The sequence below is a fragment of the Barbus barbus genome, assembly GCF_936440315.1.
Source record: "Barbus barbus genome assembly, chromosome: 39".
Classification (NCBI taxonomy): Eukaryota; Metazoa; Chordata; class Actinopteri; order Cypriniformes; family Cyprinidae; genus Barbus; species Barbus barbus.
In genome coordinates, this window is record NC_136717.1 from 13,055,108 (window position 1) to 13,071,871 (window position 16,764).

The 16,764-nt window shown below is 39.9% G+C and overlaps 1 protein-coding gene across 2 annotated transcripts; it reads left to right on the forward strand.

The window, feature by feature from the left end:
- Positions 1 to 6,016: 6,016 nt before the first annotated feature.
- LOC306858833 (integrator complex subunit 13-like) lies at positions 6,017 to 16,755 on the forward strand. 2 transcript variants are annotated; one of them, XM_079399589.1, is made up of 17 exons: positions 6,017 to 6,454; positions 6,680 to 6,910; positions 7,545 to 7,619; positions 7,730 to 7,932; positions 8,199 to 8,279; positions 8,356 to 8,446; positions 8,774 to 8,902; positions 10,753 to 10,837; positions 11,306 to 11,398; positions 11,475 to 11,564; positions 11,717 to 11,895; positions 12,246 to 12,410; positions 13,218 to 13,372; positions 13,557 to 13,787; positions 13,901 to 14,040; positions 14,532 to 14,667; positions 14,750 to 16,755. In XM_079399589.1, exons 2-17 carry the CDS (start codon positions 6,686 to 6,688, stop codon positions 14,784 to 14,786), a joined length of 2,115 nt encoding a protein of 704 aa, XP_079255715.1. In that variant the 5' UTR covers positions 6,017 to 6,454; positions 6,680 to 6,685; the 3' UTR covers positions 14,787 to 16,755. The 2 variants fall into 2 exon arrangements, with proteins under 2 accessions (XP_079255715.1, XP_079255714.1); XM_079399588.1 differs by having other exon boundaries at positions 6,180 to 6,454; positions 13,557 to 13,793.
- Positions 16,756 to 16,764: the final 9 nt, after the last annotated feature.

Sequence of the window (16,764 nt, forward strand, 5' to 3'; positions counted from 1 at the left end):
AAACACTAATCATCTAAAACATACCATCTGCACACTCAGGAAAAAAAAAGGTACAAAGGTACCCCAAGGCACAAAAGCTATTTGTACCTCATTTACCTCTAAATGGTACATATACCTTATTAGTACTTTAAAAGTACATTATACTGTTTGAAAGAGTACCACCTAGCAACAGGTGATCGGAAGATGATTGGAATCTTTTAAGTGTGACAAATATGCAAAAAAATAAAAAAAACAGTGAGGCAAAAACCTTTTCACGGCACTGTATATGCATATATACATATATACATAAAAATTTATAATCATGTGTATTTAATCATGTACATGTCTGTGTGTGTGTGTATATATATTTTTTTAGACCGGAAGCCGCTGTGCTGTGTGAAGATAAAGTACTGGTTACTAACATAACCTCGGTTCCCTCAGATAAGGGAATGATCGTCGCATAGAATACGTGTGAGGAAACTCCTGTTTACTTTGATACTGAAGCCTGATTTATTCATGTTCGTGTACCTGCATGAACAAATGAACAAAAGGTGTGGAGCTGACTGCTATATACAGTATCTCACAGAAGTGAGTACACTCCTCACATTTTTGTAAATATTTTATTATATCTTTTCATGTGACAACACTGAAGAAATTACACTTTGCTACAATGTAAAGTACTGAGTGTACAGCTTGTATAACAGTGTAAACTTGCTGTCCCCTCAAAATAACTCAGCACACAGCCATTAATGTCTAAACCGCTGGCCACAAAAGTGAAAGTGACGTGACATACGACCAAGTATGGTAACCCATACTCGGAATCCCATACTTGCTCAAAGGCACCTAAGTCGTGGTATTGAGGGTGGAGAGAGCACTGTACGTTCACTCCCCCCACCTACAATTCCCGCCAGACCTGAGACTTGAACTCGCAACCTTTTGGATTAGGAGTCCGACTCTGTAACCATTAGGCCACGACTTCCCATGACAAGCAGACTAAAAGTGAGCACACCCCTAAGTGAAAATGTCCAAATTGGGCCCAAAGTGTCAATATGTGTGGCCACCATTATTTTCCAGCACTGCCTTAACCCTCTTGGGCATGGAGTTCACCAGAGCTTCACAGGTTGCCACTGGAGTCCTCTTCCACTCCTCCATGATGACATCACAGAGCTGGTGGATGTTAGAGACCTTGCGCTCCTCCACCTTCCGTTTGAGGATGCCCCACAGATGCTCAATAGGGATTAGGTCTGGAGACATGCTTGGCCAGTCCATCACCTTTACCCTCAGTGTCTTGGTGGTGTGTTTGGGGTCGTTATCATGTTGGAATACTGCCAGTCTCCGAAGGGAGGGGATCATGCGCCGCTTCAGTATGTCACAGTACATGTTGGCATTCATGGTTCCCTCAATGAACTGTAGCTCCACAGTGCCGGCAGCACTCATGCAGCCCCAGACCATGACACTCCCACCACCATGCTCGACTGTAGGCAAGACACACTTGTCTTTGTACACCTCACCTGGTTGCCGCCACACACGCTTGACACCATCTGAACCAAATAAATTTATCTTGGTCTCATCAGACCACAGGTTCCAGTAATCCAAGTCCTTAGTCTGCTTGTCTTCAGCAAACTGTTTGCAGGCTTTCTTGTGCATCGTTTTTAGAAGAGACTTCCTTCTGGGACGACAGCCATGCAGACCAATTTGATGCAGTGTGCGGCGTATGGTCTGAGCACTGACAGGCAGCTCTGCAGCAATGCTGGCAGCACTCATACGTCTATTTCCCAAACACAACCTCTGGATATGACGCTGAGCAGGTGCACTCAACTTCTTTGGTCGACCATGGCGAGGCCTGTTCTGAGTGGAATCTGTCCTGTTAACCTGTTAACCTTTGCCAGAGCTTGGGCACACTGAACGCTCTTTGTTTGCATGTGTCATTGTTTTCTAATAGAATAAATGAAACGGGACAAAGTTAATCTTGACAAACTATATATCATTCTGAAGGTCTAAGCCTCAAGCATCGGCGACAGATCGCTGTTTTTCGATGGAAAGCTTATAAGGAATGTATTTGCTACATTTGTGTAAGCAGTACACATAAAAACATGCAGAATAAAAAAGCAGTACGTACCATTATCATTGTAATAACGAGCCACAAACGCATCCACTGCTGAAATGTATGGTCTTGGCCACCGTGCTGCAGCTCAGTTTCAGGGTCTTGGCAATCTTCTTATAGCCTATGCCATCTTTATGTAGAGCAACAATTCTTTTTTTCAGATCCTCAGAGAGTTCTGAGGTGCCATGTTGAACTTCCAGTGACCAGTATGAGAGAGTGAGAGCGATAACACCAAATTTAATACACCTGCTTCCCATTCACACCTGAGTCCTTGTAACACTAACAAGTCACATGACACCGGGGAGAGAAAATGGCTAATTGGGCCCAATTTGGACATTTTCACTTAGGGTGTACTCACTTTTGTGGCCAGCGGTTTAGACATTAATGGCTGTCTGTTGAGTTATTTTGAGGGGACAGCAAATTTACACTGTTATACAAGCTGTACACTCACTACTTTATATTGTAGCAAAGTGTCATTTCTTCAGTGCTGTCACATGAAAAGATATAATAAAATATTTACAAAAATGTGAGGGGTGCACTCACTTCTGTGAGATACTGTAAGTTGGCTCAGAGTGAAATTCGGCAGAATTTTTCGACTGTCAGCGACAGCGATAGACTCGCGTGGAGACTTATAGCACAGCAACCTACGCAATGCTCATTCCCTTATCTCAGGGAACCGAGGTTACAGTAGTAATCGGAGCATTCCCTTTTGAACGGTCTCTCCTGCTGAGTAGAACGCATGTGGGGAATGCATCCAATAGTGCCATGCTATAAGTATTTGCAGAACCAAAATGCTCATCCCCGGAGTGCCCGAAATGAGGGCCCCTCAGAAGCATAAGCCTGAAAGGGTCCCGAGCTGAGCTTGCTGGGGGCTACATAGCAAAAACCTCCTCCGCTCATAGAATTAAGCAGACAAAATCCGTGCCTGGAGTGCAGGGAGCTAGTTATAGAACCTTGCAAAATTTGACTGTGATGACCAGCCGGCAGCAGCACAATTGTCACCAATAGAGATCCCAATGGACCAAGCCCAAGAGTAGGCCATTTCACGAGTGTAGTGGGCCCTTACCCTAATAGGGCATTGCAAACCCACTGTGACATAAGCCAGGGCTATAGTGTCGACTATCCAATGAGATATTTGCTGTTTCATAAACAACAGCCCTTTAGAGTGGCCCCCGAAGCATACAAAGAGCTGTTCTGATTGCCGACATGGGTCAGAGCACTCTACATACACTCTAAGAGTGTATGAGTGGATTGGGACCCTGCTCGTCCTCCGAACTAGGAAGAGCTAGAAGGGTAATAACTTCTGCTCTAAACAGGGTTGAGAGCACCTTACATATAGCCATGTCTTGGTTTGAGGACAACTTCAAACCAAGGGGCCGTTAGGCACAAACTCAAGGCATGAAGCACTGACTGACAGTGCTTGCAAATGACCTACTCGTTTGACCAATTTAAAGCCAAAATGAGCGTGGTCTTAAGCGACAGGCGCTGCAAGTCAGCCAACTGGAGTGGCTCAAAGGGAGGACCCTGTAGGGCCCTAAGGACTATAGATAAGTCCCAAGTCGGCACAGAGTGAGGATAAGGCAGGTTTAACCTCCGAGCTCCCCTCAGAAATTTAACAACTAGGTCGTCTTTGCCGAATGGCCGGCAGGCAGTCTCCACAGTTCCGGCCGGGGATGCCAAATCGTTCCTATCGCCTGTGAGAGGAGGTCTCTCCTCAATGGTATCAGCCAAGGGGCTGCCGATAGCAGCTGAATCATCTTGAGGTACCACGTCTGATTCCTCTAGAGTGGGGCCACCAGGAGAACTGAACATCTGACTTCCTTGACCTGTCTGAGGAATGGAAAAACTGTATACTGATAAGCCACCCCCTCAAATCTCAAGAACAGTCTGTGATGAGGGGCCATTTGGATGTGAAAGTACGCATCTTTCACATAAGGACCATACACCGGGACAAATCTGCGTGTGGTTTAGGTGCCTGAGATAGAGAATGGGCTTGACCCTATCTTGGGAATGAGGAAGTAGCTCGCTGTTCACTGGATGAACTTTCTCTACAGCTCCTTTTGCAAGCAAGTTTGTACTTCAGCCCAGAGAACATGAGCATCGTTGTCCTGTACTGAAGTTTGAATAATACCTCTGAAGTGAGGTGGCCTGCGAGCCACCTCAAAAATCTATGATTTTTACAACCCAACCTGACACATCTGGGATGGCTCTCCAAGCCTGCAGCCGGATGGACAGAGGATTTAGTTTTTCAACTGACAGTCCTGATTGTGAGAAAAGGAGAAATGCTCTTTTGGATATGTGGGTCTGCTATCACAGTGGTAATTTTGTTGGGCATGCATTAAAGTGAATCTTAAAAGTAAACAGAGTAACCCTAAACAATTAGTGTATAGCTGAATTAGGACAATACCCATTGTTAATTAACATAAAAAAAAGAGCCCTGAAATTCTACCAGCACCTAAATGCAGTGATCCGAGCTCACAGCAGGATGAAGCCCTCCAGTGACAGGAGCAGATTGAAGCGCCCTTTTACAGCTCGTTCTGAAATTACACCTAGGCTAAACCAGAACAGCACAATACGGCCCCACCAAATAATACAATTACAAAAACAAAATTACATTAACTACTGGAAAGAGTCTGCTTTATTACAAAAAAAGATGTTCTATTTACACCTGAAAAGAGACGACAAAGCAGCAGAATACCTAAGCTGTGTAAAAGAGCACAAATTGAGAAAGACAATAACAAAATACAGACTGGTTGATCACTGTCTGGCTGTAGAGAGAGGACGGCATAGACAGAGATGGCAGCCACAAGAACAGAGAATGTGTTTATACTGTGCTCACAGAAAGAGGTGGAAACAGAGGAACATTTCCTACTGCATATTTCACTAAATTCCAAATACAACAATATTTTATGGCTTTACCAAACGCAGAAAGTCATATTTTAGGGGAAAACTCCAGCATGATTGCAACAGCAGCAGAATATGTATCAGCATGTCACTAAACCAAACTAAGTGGACAAAACTAAAGCATTTTTATTCATTTATTTGTTTGTTTATTTATTTATTTTACATCTACACATTTTTTACAAAGTCATTTTTTTCTTCTCTTTTTTTTTTTGTTTGTTTCGTTTCAAAAAAGTAATTATTTACTTACTGATTTATAGATCTATTCTTATTTTGTTTAATATGTCAATGCTTTGGAAAGAACATAATTTACTGTGAGAGGCATGCCAATAAAGCCAACTTGAATTGAATTGAGAGAAAGAGAGAGGTTGGAGTTTCCATCCTGCTGGAAAATAAATAAATAAACAATAGAAACCATCACAGAAATTTTTATGGTTTCCACTACAAATACCATAACAAACATTACAAAGCATCAACTTTTAACCATTAAAACTATTAAAAATGATTTTCTGTAGTGTGTTTTGGCACATATTCCATTAGGATTTAATGGTTTTAACAGCCACCATTATAGAAGGGGATCAATTACCGGCAGAAAATCACAGGGTCCATTACAGTTTCCATTAAAAACCAAATTCAATTCCCTTCATAACCAAAACCATTACAAATTTTGTGATGGTGTCTATTGTTTTAGTTTTTCCAGCAGGGTGCGCTAGAAAAAAACTTTTATTAATAAAATAGCCAAAATACTAGATTGCTACATTATAATTCTTCAGCAAAGAGGTGGAAAAATCGCGGCTTTTGAAGTAAATAGCTAAACGCAGCTTTATTGTTTGTAGAGAGTCACACACACTGTCATCATCTCACTGGATTCGCCTTTGAGCCATATGAGGACTATGTTATATTTGTATATATATTTGTCACATTAATCTCAAAAGTGCACTTTATGGTCACTCAGGATCATCTGTCTTGTTGTTAGCTCAAATCACAAAGGCAAATATTACTTCAGGATTGCAAGTGTTTATTTGATCTGACATACATCAGCACTGTTTCTGTGTATGGACAGAGCACGGACTTATTTCTTTATTATAGTACAATATTTTAACAGTCTATAATATTTAAATACAATTTTATTTTTACTACTTGGCCTGAAATGAATCTGTCAGGGATGTCATTTTGCACTAGGACCGTTTTATTTGAGTTCACAGGGCGGAATTTCCCTGACGGACGGATGTGAGTAACGGCGTTTTATGTCCCTTGCGCTTTTATTTTGCTCCTGTCAGGCTGTTAGTTACCGCATTGTTCCGTTTAGTTTTTAATCTTTCTGTCATTTGTTTTCGAATATATTTTTTTCCCAATACAATTATATACCAACATTTTCTATGCGAGTGGTCTTACTGAGTGCGAAATATCCATTGATGGAAAACTAGCAGGCTAGCAAGCTAAAGCTAGCTGCATTTCTGTGACACACAGGTGACAAAATAACAACTGATATTTTCTAACTAATTATGATTAATTGAATAACCCTTGTCAACTCTTTGTTACTTAACTATTATATTACTTTATTATTTACTTTTTATGTTACACCAAATACATCTTTCCAGAAAGTAATGTTGACAACCTTTTCCAGAGCAGGGTTGGCTAACTTACTCCTGCCATATAGCCATATATTCAAAGTGCCTCTTGTATTTTTCACAGTCCAGGATGAGGATGTTCTCAGTTTCACACAAGACGGCTTTTGTGGTCGATCACTGCCCGTACATGGCAGAGACCAGCCGGCAGCTGATTGAATGTGACATGCTGACCAAAAGCCGTTCACAGGGTGTGATTCCTCTGGCTCCAGTGTCCAAATCTCTCTGGACGTGTGCGATTGAGTGCTCCATGGAGTACTGCCGGATCCTGTACGATATTTACCCCACCAATAAACTGGTGAGTGTATGGAAACTGAAGCTGGTAATCGGTGTATTAACTATAAACTATTAACTAGTATTGACACAGATTTCACGAATTTGATTCTGATTCACAGCTCTCTTTATTCGTTTTGATTCGATTCAGCACTGATTCACTTGTGTATATGGTGGCAGTCAGCTGTCAATTTTTCTAAAAGAAAATAATCTCTCAAGTATTGCTGTAAACAACGTGTTAAACTGGTACATTACTATAATATTAAAGGTTAAAATTAACAAGTGTCACATACAGTAGTCAAAATTTGAAGTGGATAAAAAAAAAGTTCATCAAGAATGCATTTTGGTGAAAGGTTTTGATCCACTTCAAATGTTGACTAATGTATAATATAAACATATGATGAGAAATATTAATTCAAACATGATACATGGGATCACTAACAAGTTAAGTGATCAAAATCATTGAATTTTTATTGTTAACCCAACCCTAATATGAACTATTTGCTATGGAAAAAAACTCTAAAGAGTTGTGTGAAAATTCTTCAAAAATGTTCCATGGGGGAAAAAACGGCATAGAATTTAAGAAATAAATGTGGGTAAGTAAATATTGGCACAATTCAATTTTGGGGGGGGTAAACTATTCCTTTAATGTTTCTCAGATAAACTACATTGTGAGTGATTCTGAGGTTCACATCTTGAATAGCTGGAAGCAGGAGCACCAGAGCACACATGAGGTAAAACGCACATCTGTCACTCTGCGCATCCATATCACACACCCTTTTTGTACCCAAGTAATCTGAGCATTGTGTTGAGCTAATGTTAAGTGTATGTGGTGTTTGATTAGCTGATGGCAGCTTTGGCAGCTGTTGGGCCTCCAAACCCTCGCCAGGATCCTGAATGCTGCAGTGTCCTACACGGGCTGGTGGCAGCTGTGGAATCACTGTGTAAGATCACAGAATATCAGCATGAGTTTCGTACCGCTCTGATGGACACAGCTGACAGAGTGGCCAACAGGGGGCGCATTATTTGTCTCACCAATGCCAAAAGGTGAGAACTAAAATATTTTTTTACATATTAAGCATTGAACTAAATAAAAAAGTGACAGTTACACATTTAAAGTATTACAGAATATCTTTATTTTAAATAAATACTGTTCATTTAAACTTCCTATATCAAATAATCCTGAAAAAAAAGTGTCATGGTTTTTACAAAAATATTAAAAAGCAGAAACTTTTTTTTCCATTGATAATAATAAAAAATGCATCTTTCCCCCTGGTTCACTACAAATTTCTTTCTCTGTCCTCTTCTTTTAGTGACACCCATGTCAGAATGCTGGAGGACTGTGTGCTGGAAACCATTCAGGAGCAAAACAAACGGGCAGCAGGATCTGACAGGTCAGTTTTGATTTCTTTTTATTCTCTTGCCATTAACATGCTCATATTCTTACTGTTATATGTTTTTACTGTGCAGACTGATGCCAATTCAGCAGTGTGAGCTTGTGCTGGTTCACATCTATCCTCAAGGTGAAGAGACTCTGGTCTCAGATCGGCAAAAGAAAGAGGTAGCATCTTTTTCTTAATTTCTGCTATAAATGAAAATGACTTTCCATTGGGATTTCCGTAGGAATAAAAAAAAATTATCTGAGCTTTTCTGAGTTCTGAGCTTTCAATCAAACCAATCAGCTCTGAAATGAATTATAACATTTGTTATGAAACAATAAATATTAAAAATAAAACAGACCGGTGTTTGATTCCTAACACTACTTTCCTAGCATGAAAGCAGCAGTAAATGTCTTATTACACTTGCCATTATGTTATTTATTACATGTTCAGTGTTAAAAAATATATTGAAAATGTTTTTATTTTTGGTCTGTTTTGTGTGTGTGCAGCTCTCGTCAGTGTTGCGCAGCGAGGTTCACAGTGTGCGAGCTGGACGGTATCTAGCCTGTAAATTGAATGTGCTGGTTCAGCAGCACTTTGATTTGGCCTCCACCACCATCACAAACATCCCCATGAAGGTCAGTCTTACTGTCAAACACCTTCCTCTCTGCCTGTCTCTCTCTTCCTCTCTTCATCACTTGTTTGCACTGTATCGGTTGCTTACACAGCTGCTGTTTTCATGGTTTATTGTTTGTTTTGCTAGCCTACATTAAATGTCTGTGAGCAGGTCAGTACTTTACAAGAGCTACTATTACTTATCCAGATCAAAACCCCGCCCTCTCATCCAGCTCTTGCTAATCTCTGATCATTAATGGGAGCTTTAAAGAGCTTTCATTTAATTAGGCTGTACTACTTTTAAAAGCTTTTTCCTAAACGCATCTTAATACGTTTATCTGACTGTATCTTTTATAAGACTGTTGTAATGTGTACAGTTTATTTAAACAAGTTTATTTAATTGTATACTATTATTTAATTTATTTAATGTAAAACTGAAGTCAACATAAACATATCAAAATTGATCCTATTTACTTTCTTAATGAACATTCCTGGCCTTATTATGCACATAATTACAGAAAAATATATGTTTATCTCATTAAACTTTTTGGAATGTTACTCCATCTTAAAACGATTTTCCTTTTCAATTTTCATCACTTTTGGCTGATGTTGTAGGCATTGCAGACTTTCTAAAATCTTGCCAGTAATCAGTGTAGTAAGTAATTGTTGGTTAGTGTTCAATAACAGCAGATAAAAAAATGCATTTAACGAAGAGATATAAATATATTTTTTCACACACATGTATTTACATGTATATATTTATATTCAAATAATTTATATAATTTATAAATATTTAATATATTAACCTAATGTTTTTATTTTTTCTTAAACATACATGCATCTGTGTTTACATATACATAATAAATACAAACAGGATACACACACATTGTTTTTACATTTATTGTTCTCAGCCGTCTGTTGCCAAATAATTATAGATTTGAACAGAAATTGTTCACAGACACTGTTTTGCTATAATTTGTGATTCAGTGAGTCAAATTAATTTACAAACCATTCTGATTGGTTCATAGGAGTTTTTGATTAAAAAGAACCGATTCATTTGGATCACAGTGATTTAAATCCACTTTTTATCATCTAATTAATTCATAACATATAAAACCAGGTCCCACACCTTTTTATCTTTATTAATAATCATTTTCACTCTAAAACTTGTCACATTAAGGAAGTAAAATGGGTTGCGAATGCCATTTCATGTTGACTTTAGTATAATTAAAAAGGTTTTGCATGCTCTCCCAGGAGTGTAGATCCTGTATGATGTATGATTAGCAACCAGCTGGATGGAGAACTGTCCCTCTAGCACCCCTTTCAGCCCCAGACGTCCTCTCTATCGGGGTGATCTCTCTCTCTCTCTCTCTCTCTCTCTCTCTCTCTCTCTCTCTCTCTTTCTCTTTCGCTTTCTCTTTCTCTTTCTCTTTCTCTTTTTTGGGTGATGTATCTTGCCCTGGCTGGGTGTGGCCGGATGTAAAGTGTGTTTTCTTGTTATGGTTGCTTGTGTTTTTAAAAGCTGCAGAAGCACACAGTAGTTTTAGGATGTGTGTTTGAGACCAGTGAGCCCAGGATGAACCGTCCTGCCCCATGGAGTCCACCCTTCTCTGTTTTCCCTCCGTCCTTCTCCTGTCTTCTCCTGTTTTTAATGTGCGTAAGCTCTATTTGTAGCTTACAGCCTCTGATCTCCACTGCATATGAACCAGCTGGGAGACTCCGAGGCCTTTATGGACATTAGATCTGTGAGGGCACAGTTATGTTATAATCTGTGCTCTTCAAACATGAAAGCAGCAGTAGATTGTGGTGTTTTAGTAGTGTAGAGGCCCAGCTGCTGATGTGTGTGTGTATGTGTCCGTGTGTGTGTGTAAAGGAGGAGCAGCATGCTAACACTTCAGCAAATTATGACGTTGAGCTTCTGCACCATCGAGATGCGCATATGGAATTTATTAAGAGTGGTGAGTGATCATTCCCTTGCATCAATAATTCAACACAGCCTTCATTTCACTGCATAAAGCATTTGGACATTAGACCACAGCAAATGTTCTTAACCCTTACAGTGCACGAAAAATGTGAATATACATTTTCACATTTCATGTTATCATTATTACCATGTTGTAACAACATTTTAACAAAAATTGTTTGTGTAACAACACAAACAATTTTTAATAATTAAAAATTGAGAATTTTCAATTTCAAATTACACTACAGCAAAACTAGTGTGATGCAAGAAAAGTGTTTTATGAGACTTTTTTTTGCATACAACTATATAAAAATGTAAAATAACATAATTACCTATATAAACTCAATGGATTTGATTAAAGGGAGAGTTCAACATAAATCCAACACTTTTGTGGAATGTGAAATGAGACGTTTAGATGAATGTTATTCATGGTTCTGTCATGTTTTGCATGTTTGATGTGTAGGTGATTTGCACATGGCCGGCAGCACCAGCAGAGACAGTGGGCTGAAGGAAACTGTCACTCTCAAATGGTGCACTCCACGCACCAACAGTGTAGGTGAGTGGAACTCTGGGAGAAGTTTTCTTCTTTCTTTCATATGACCGATTCTTGATTTTCTTTTTTCTTTTTACAGAACTGCATTACTGCACAGGGGCCTATCGCATTTCTCCGGTAGACGTTAACAGCAGGCCATCTTCCTGCCTTACCAACTTCCTGTTGAATGGTGAGTGTGCACAGTCCTTTGTTCCAGCATTCATTTTTTTCTTATTGAATATACTCTGTTTCACTTTTGGTAACCGAGACAGAGAGAGGCTCAGTGATATGAAACTATGGAAGTACATGCAGTTTTGTATCTTTTGTCTGGTGTCTTCTCAGGTCGCTCTGTGCTGCTAGAGCAGCCTCGCAAGTCAGGGTCAAAGGTCATCAGTCACATGTTGAGCAGCCATGGAGGAGAAATTTTTCTGCATGTTCTGAACAGCACACGCTCTACACTAGAGGATCCACCCTCCATCAGCGAGGGCTGCGGTGGACGAGTGACTGATTACCGCATCACCGTAAGCTCAACAAGCGCTGCCTGACTTCCTAGACTTTAGCTGCATCCCTATCATTACCATAATTACGATGTTCCAAGCTACAAACGTGTGATTGCAACTTGCTTTATGAACTAACAAGCAAAACGGCAGATGCTTAAACTGTTAAACATAGTTATAGAGGTACATTAGTAGTGGTGAAGCATTTCACGGTTCACTACAGCAAAGCCATAAATGGATCCATTGAGGACGTTGATACCCTAATAGAAAATTGTCTCCTTGTAATTACAGAAATTGCAGCAGCATTGTATAGGGATACAATTATATTTCCTGTGTATGGCTGCAGATTAAATCTTGTTAATATTTGTCTGCAGGACTTTGGTGAGTTTATGCGTGAGAATCGTCTGACACCATTCCCAGACTCAATGATAGATGCAGCAAGCAGAACTCCAGTCGAGAGAGCCAAATCACAACTCGAACGACACACAAGATACTGGCCAATGATCATCTCCCAGACTACCATCTTCAACATGCAGGCGGTGAGGGACACAATCTTAATCTATGGTTCTCAGCCACTATGGGGCCTCCACAAACTTTCAAGGAGGATGCAAGATGAGTTGCTTTATTCTAGTATATTAATAATACAAGTCGTCTTAATAATTTTTACATTTAATATTAATATTAATGATCTAACTTAAAATGCCTAAAGAGATAGTTCACCCAAAAGTAAAAATGCTGTCATTAATTACTCACCCTAATTTTGTTCCAAACCAGTAAGACCTTTGCTCATCTTCGGAACACAATTTTAGATATTTTTGATGAAATCTGAGAGCTTTCTGATGCTGCGTAGACAGCAACACAACTGACATGTTCAAGGCCCAGAAAGGTAGTAAGGACATTGTTAAAATAGTCCATATGACATCAGGGGTTCAACCGTAATGTGATGAAGCTACGAGAATACTTTTTGTGCGCAAAGAAAACAAAAATAATGACTATTTAATGAGTAATAATGACAGAATTTTAATTTTTTTGGGGTGAACTAGCTATCCCATTAAACGAAATCAAGATAAACTGAAATTATATCCTCCCTCCCTACCTAACTAATTGATTCGCAAAATTCATTGTGGTTAATAAATATATAGTTCTGTTAATGTGATATATGGTGGCCTTCAAGTCAAAAAAGGTTGTGAATCAATCCTAATGCTTAAGCGCTTAATCAGAGTATTTCTTTTCTGCAATGAAATCCTGTTTTGAATTTTTTTTTCAAAACAGGAGTTGGGGGGTCATGAGGTTGTATTTTGTGCGTGCATTTTTGGGTATTGGGATAATTTTTGTGTATATTTCAGGTGGTACCATTAGCCAACCTCATAGTGAAGGACACTCTAACAGATGAAGATGTGCTGACCTGTCAGAAAACCGTCTATAATCTTGTTGATATGGAGAGGAAGAGTGACCCTCTGCCAATCTCAACTGTAGGCTCCAGAGGAAAAGGACCCAAACGGTGAGAATATGACATCAAGATTCAATCTAAAGGTTTCCATTTTGACTTGCTGTGTGGCTTTGGTTCAAAACCTAGTGAGCTGCCTTGCTATCTGCTGCCTGCAGCATGTTAACCATAATGGAGATTTTAATAGTTTGCCAATACGTTTGCTATGTATGTTGATGCTGATATTTTTATATAATAGTGATGAGCAGTATCGAATCATGTGGAATGAGTTGGAGACGTTGGTAAAGGCACATGTGGGCACCAGTGAGCGGCACCAGCGTGTGCTGGAGTGCATCAGTGCTTGCCGGAGCAAACCACCCGAGGAGGAGGAAAGGAAAAAAAGGGGAAGAAAGAGAGAGGACAAAGAGGACAAAACTGAGAAAAATGGCAAGGACACAGAGGAGAAGAGCTGGACCACAGACTCCGAGAGGTTGGTGTGAGTGAACAAGATGCTGACATTCACAAGCTGCAGCTTGTAGATTAATGACTGTGGATTTCCCGATCTGTGTATTTCTAATGTATGTGTCCTTTTTCCTCCTCCAGGCTGAAGGGAGTAGTGGAGCGAGAGAAGGATGAACAGAGTGAATGCGAGATCATCAAAGATTCACCAGATTCTCCAGAGCCCCTGAACAAGAAACCACGCTTAGCTCCAGAGGAGCAACAGCCTCCAGAGAAATCTAAAGGTTCACATTTATGTTTTATTGTAAAATCAATCCTCTCTTGTGATGTATGAATGCATCTAATCTAAAAGCCTAAACCTAGCTTTATAAGATACAGTGTGAGATCAACAACATGTTCTGCTAATAGAATACACACACTTAAATCCAGCGGCTGCTCCTGGTCCAGTTTACAATGGTGATACATGCTTTGTGTGAAGTGCTGTGATATACACACCTTGAGATTCCTATGTGGGGACATTCATGATGTTTTTAACACTCATACTTGTTAACGAGAAAACTGGTAAAAGAAGTGTCAACTACGTCAGAACAGTCAAGTTACTTGTACAGCACGGCATCATTTTATGGTCAGGATTAGCTCCTACAAGCCAAGTCAGAAAGGTCGTCCTCCCAAGTGAATAAACAGGCAAGTCAGAATGTGACATTATTAGGTACAGCAGCCAATCAGATCTATTACAAATACAAACAGATGTAAAATATGGTCTCTTCTTTTGCAGGTCCTGTGTCTCTACTTACCCTTTGGACTAATAGAATCACTCAAGCCAACTCCAGGAAGCATCAGGAGTTTGCAGGAAGATTAAGTTCAGTCAATAACAAGGCTGAACTTTACCAACATCTGAAAGAAGAAAATGGGTGTGTTGATCTCACTGTTCGTCTCACTGTGTTCACATTAATCAGTCATTTTTTTGTTTACTCACTGTGTTTTCTTTATTAGGATGGATGTTCATGAGAATGGAAAAGCCACCAGATGATGTGTGGAACACGCCTCTTCTCATCTCTGCAGGAGCATTGATTTATTGAGAGGAAGTGATATGACCTTTGGCATGATATCAAATGATGTTTTTGCCAGGATGCTGGTTTTGTGCCAGACCAAGAAGAGCAAGGCAATGTTTTATAAGGACACACTTTTTATATGCTGTAGTTTGTACAAAGAGTCTGTAATACTCGTAAACAGAATAAAGAAAAAAAAAAACTGTATTGAAACTTAATGTTCATGTTTGTGTTGATATAAATAGTCTTTGTTTAATGCTGATTTTCTTAATCATAGTTTATTTACTTGCCTGTATATCACTTACATGTTCAGAAAGCATCACCAATTACCTCTGGAAATATCAAGGGATGGTAAATGCACTTTTTGTTCATGAACCCCTGATTCCAACATGTTTTGTTAGCTTCATCAGGACATTCCCTTTCCAAAATGGCACCTTCGGTCCCTGTGTTCCTCATCCATGTCCACATTTTGGTGATGTAATGCCAAATGTTCATTGTGGCCATATGAAGGCACTTTTGAGCACCCTTAGCAAGCATAAATGACAAAGGGGTACCTAAAGAGTCATGGACTGTACCAAATGGCTCGTTTAATATGCCCTTGTGCACTCACAATGGCCCCCGTGAGCCATTATCATTATAATTCATTATCAGCCCTTTGCGGCTTCCATGTCCCCTCAATGCATAATTAATCTGGGCCCACCTTGACGTTGTACCCAGCAGTCAAATCAGCATTACGTCACAAAATCTGGAGTTTGAAGAAGACCACAAGAGCTTAGGGTGCCATTTGGGACAGGGCCATAGACATCCATAAGGAAAAGCTAGGAGTCCATATAAAGTGCAGTTTGGGACAGGCTCATGCAAGGCTAAAAAGCAGGGTAGGTGATTCAGTTCAAAAACATTTATTTGTTGTGCTTGTTGAAAGTCTGTACACATTCCAATAGCAGTTACAAAGGCTCAGTCTGAGGGCTGTCCTACCTACCTGTCATTGTTATGTATTTGCATACTTCAACGCACCATATTTGCGCACATATACGTAATCGGCACGTTCCATTGCGCAGACCGATCAAGAATGGAAGGTGTTATTCCTGTATTATCTGCTTTGTACTGTAATGTTTTTTTCTCACCAGCGAATGAGCCATTAGGTAATCTGCCATCATTACCTTCAACCCTCCACCACCACCGTCTCTCATCGTGTTGCCGGTTAGCCTCTGGTCTGCCTGTGCAAATTCATGTGTTTTAGAGGAGGTATGGCTTTGGAGAGTGATTTGCAGGGAGGGTCGGATCTTGTGCTTTCAAAGCTAGCATACTATTTTTAGCCTCTATGAAATCGCCTACCCTACCTTTAAAAAAGGCTTCAAAACTGTGTTTGCTGGATGTGTTTTGACTCTGTAATGAACAGGAATCTAGCCATGGACAGAGGAAGTTAGTGTAGAGTTTTCTGACTCCGGTGAGGACGAGGCATCTGGTGGTGTTGATATATATACAATCCTAATGATTGCTGTCAGACTCCGTGCACATATTGAGCAGAGGTGAAAGCTATTGTTTATGTGGGATTTGATTCCTGGCATGCAGTTCCCCTTTTCTCAGCAGAACTCTCCACCTCTGCACTGAAGGAGCCTGCAGTCATTGGATTTGAGTAAAATCCATCCAACAGGGTAAAATAACTGCCCTGGGCTACTCAGTGCCTACAGCTAAGACATCTGCTGGGAAGAGGGCATTAGGGAATTCAAGGTGTTTGAACTCAGTCAAGTCTTTAACCAGCTGGACACACTCGTTAAGCTGAGACTGGAACTGTTCTGATATTTTTAGGACCAGCTTTGTGGTTGCTTTTTGTAACTGTTGCCAGGCTGAATTAATCACGAAAATCTACTGAAAACTATCTGAACACAGAATAACACAATTGACTGGTTGTGTAATAATTTTGCTAAACACAGATAAAGTAACATAACCAAAAAAAAA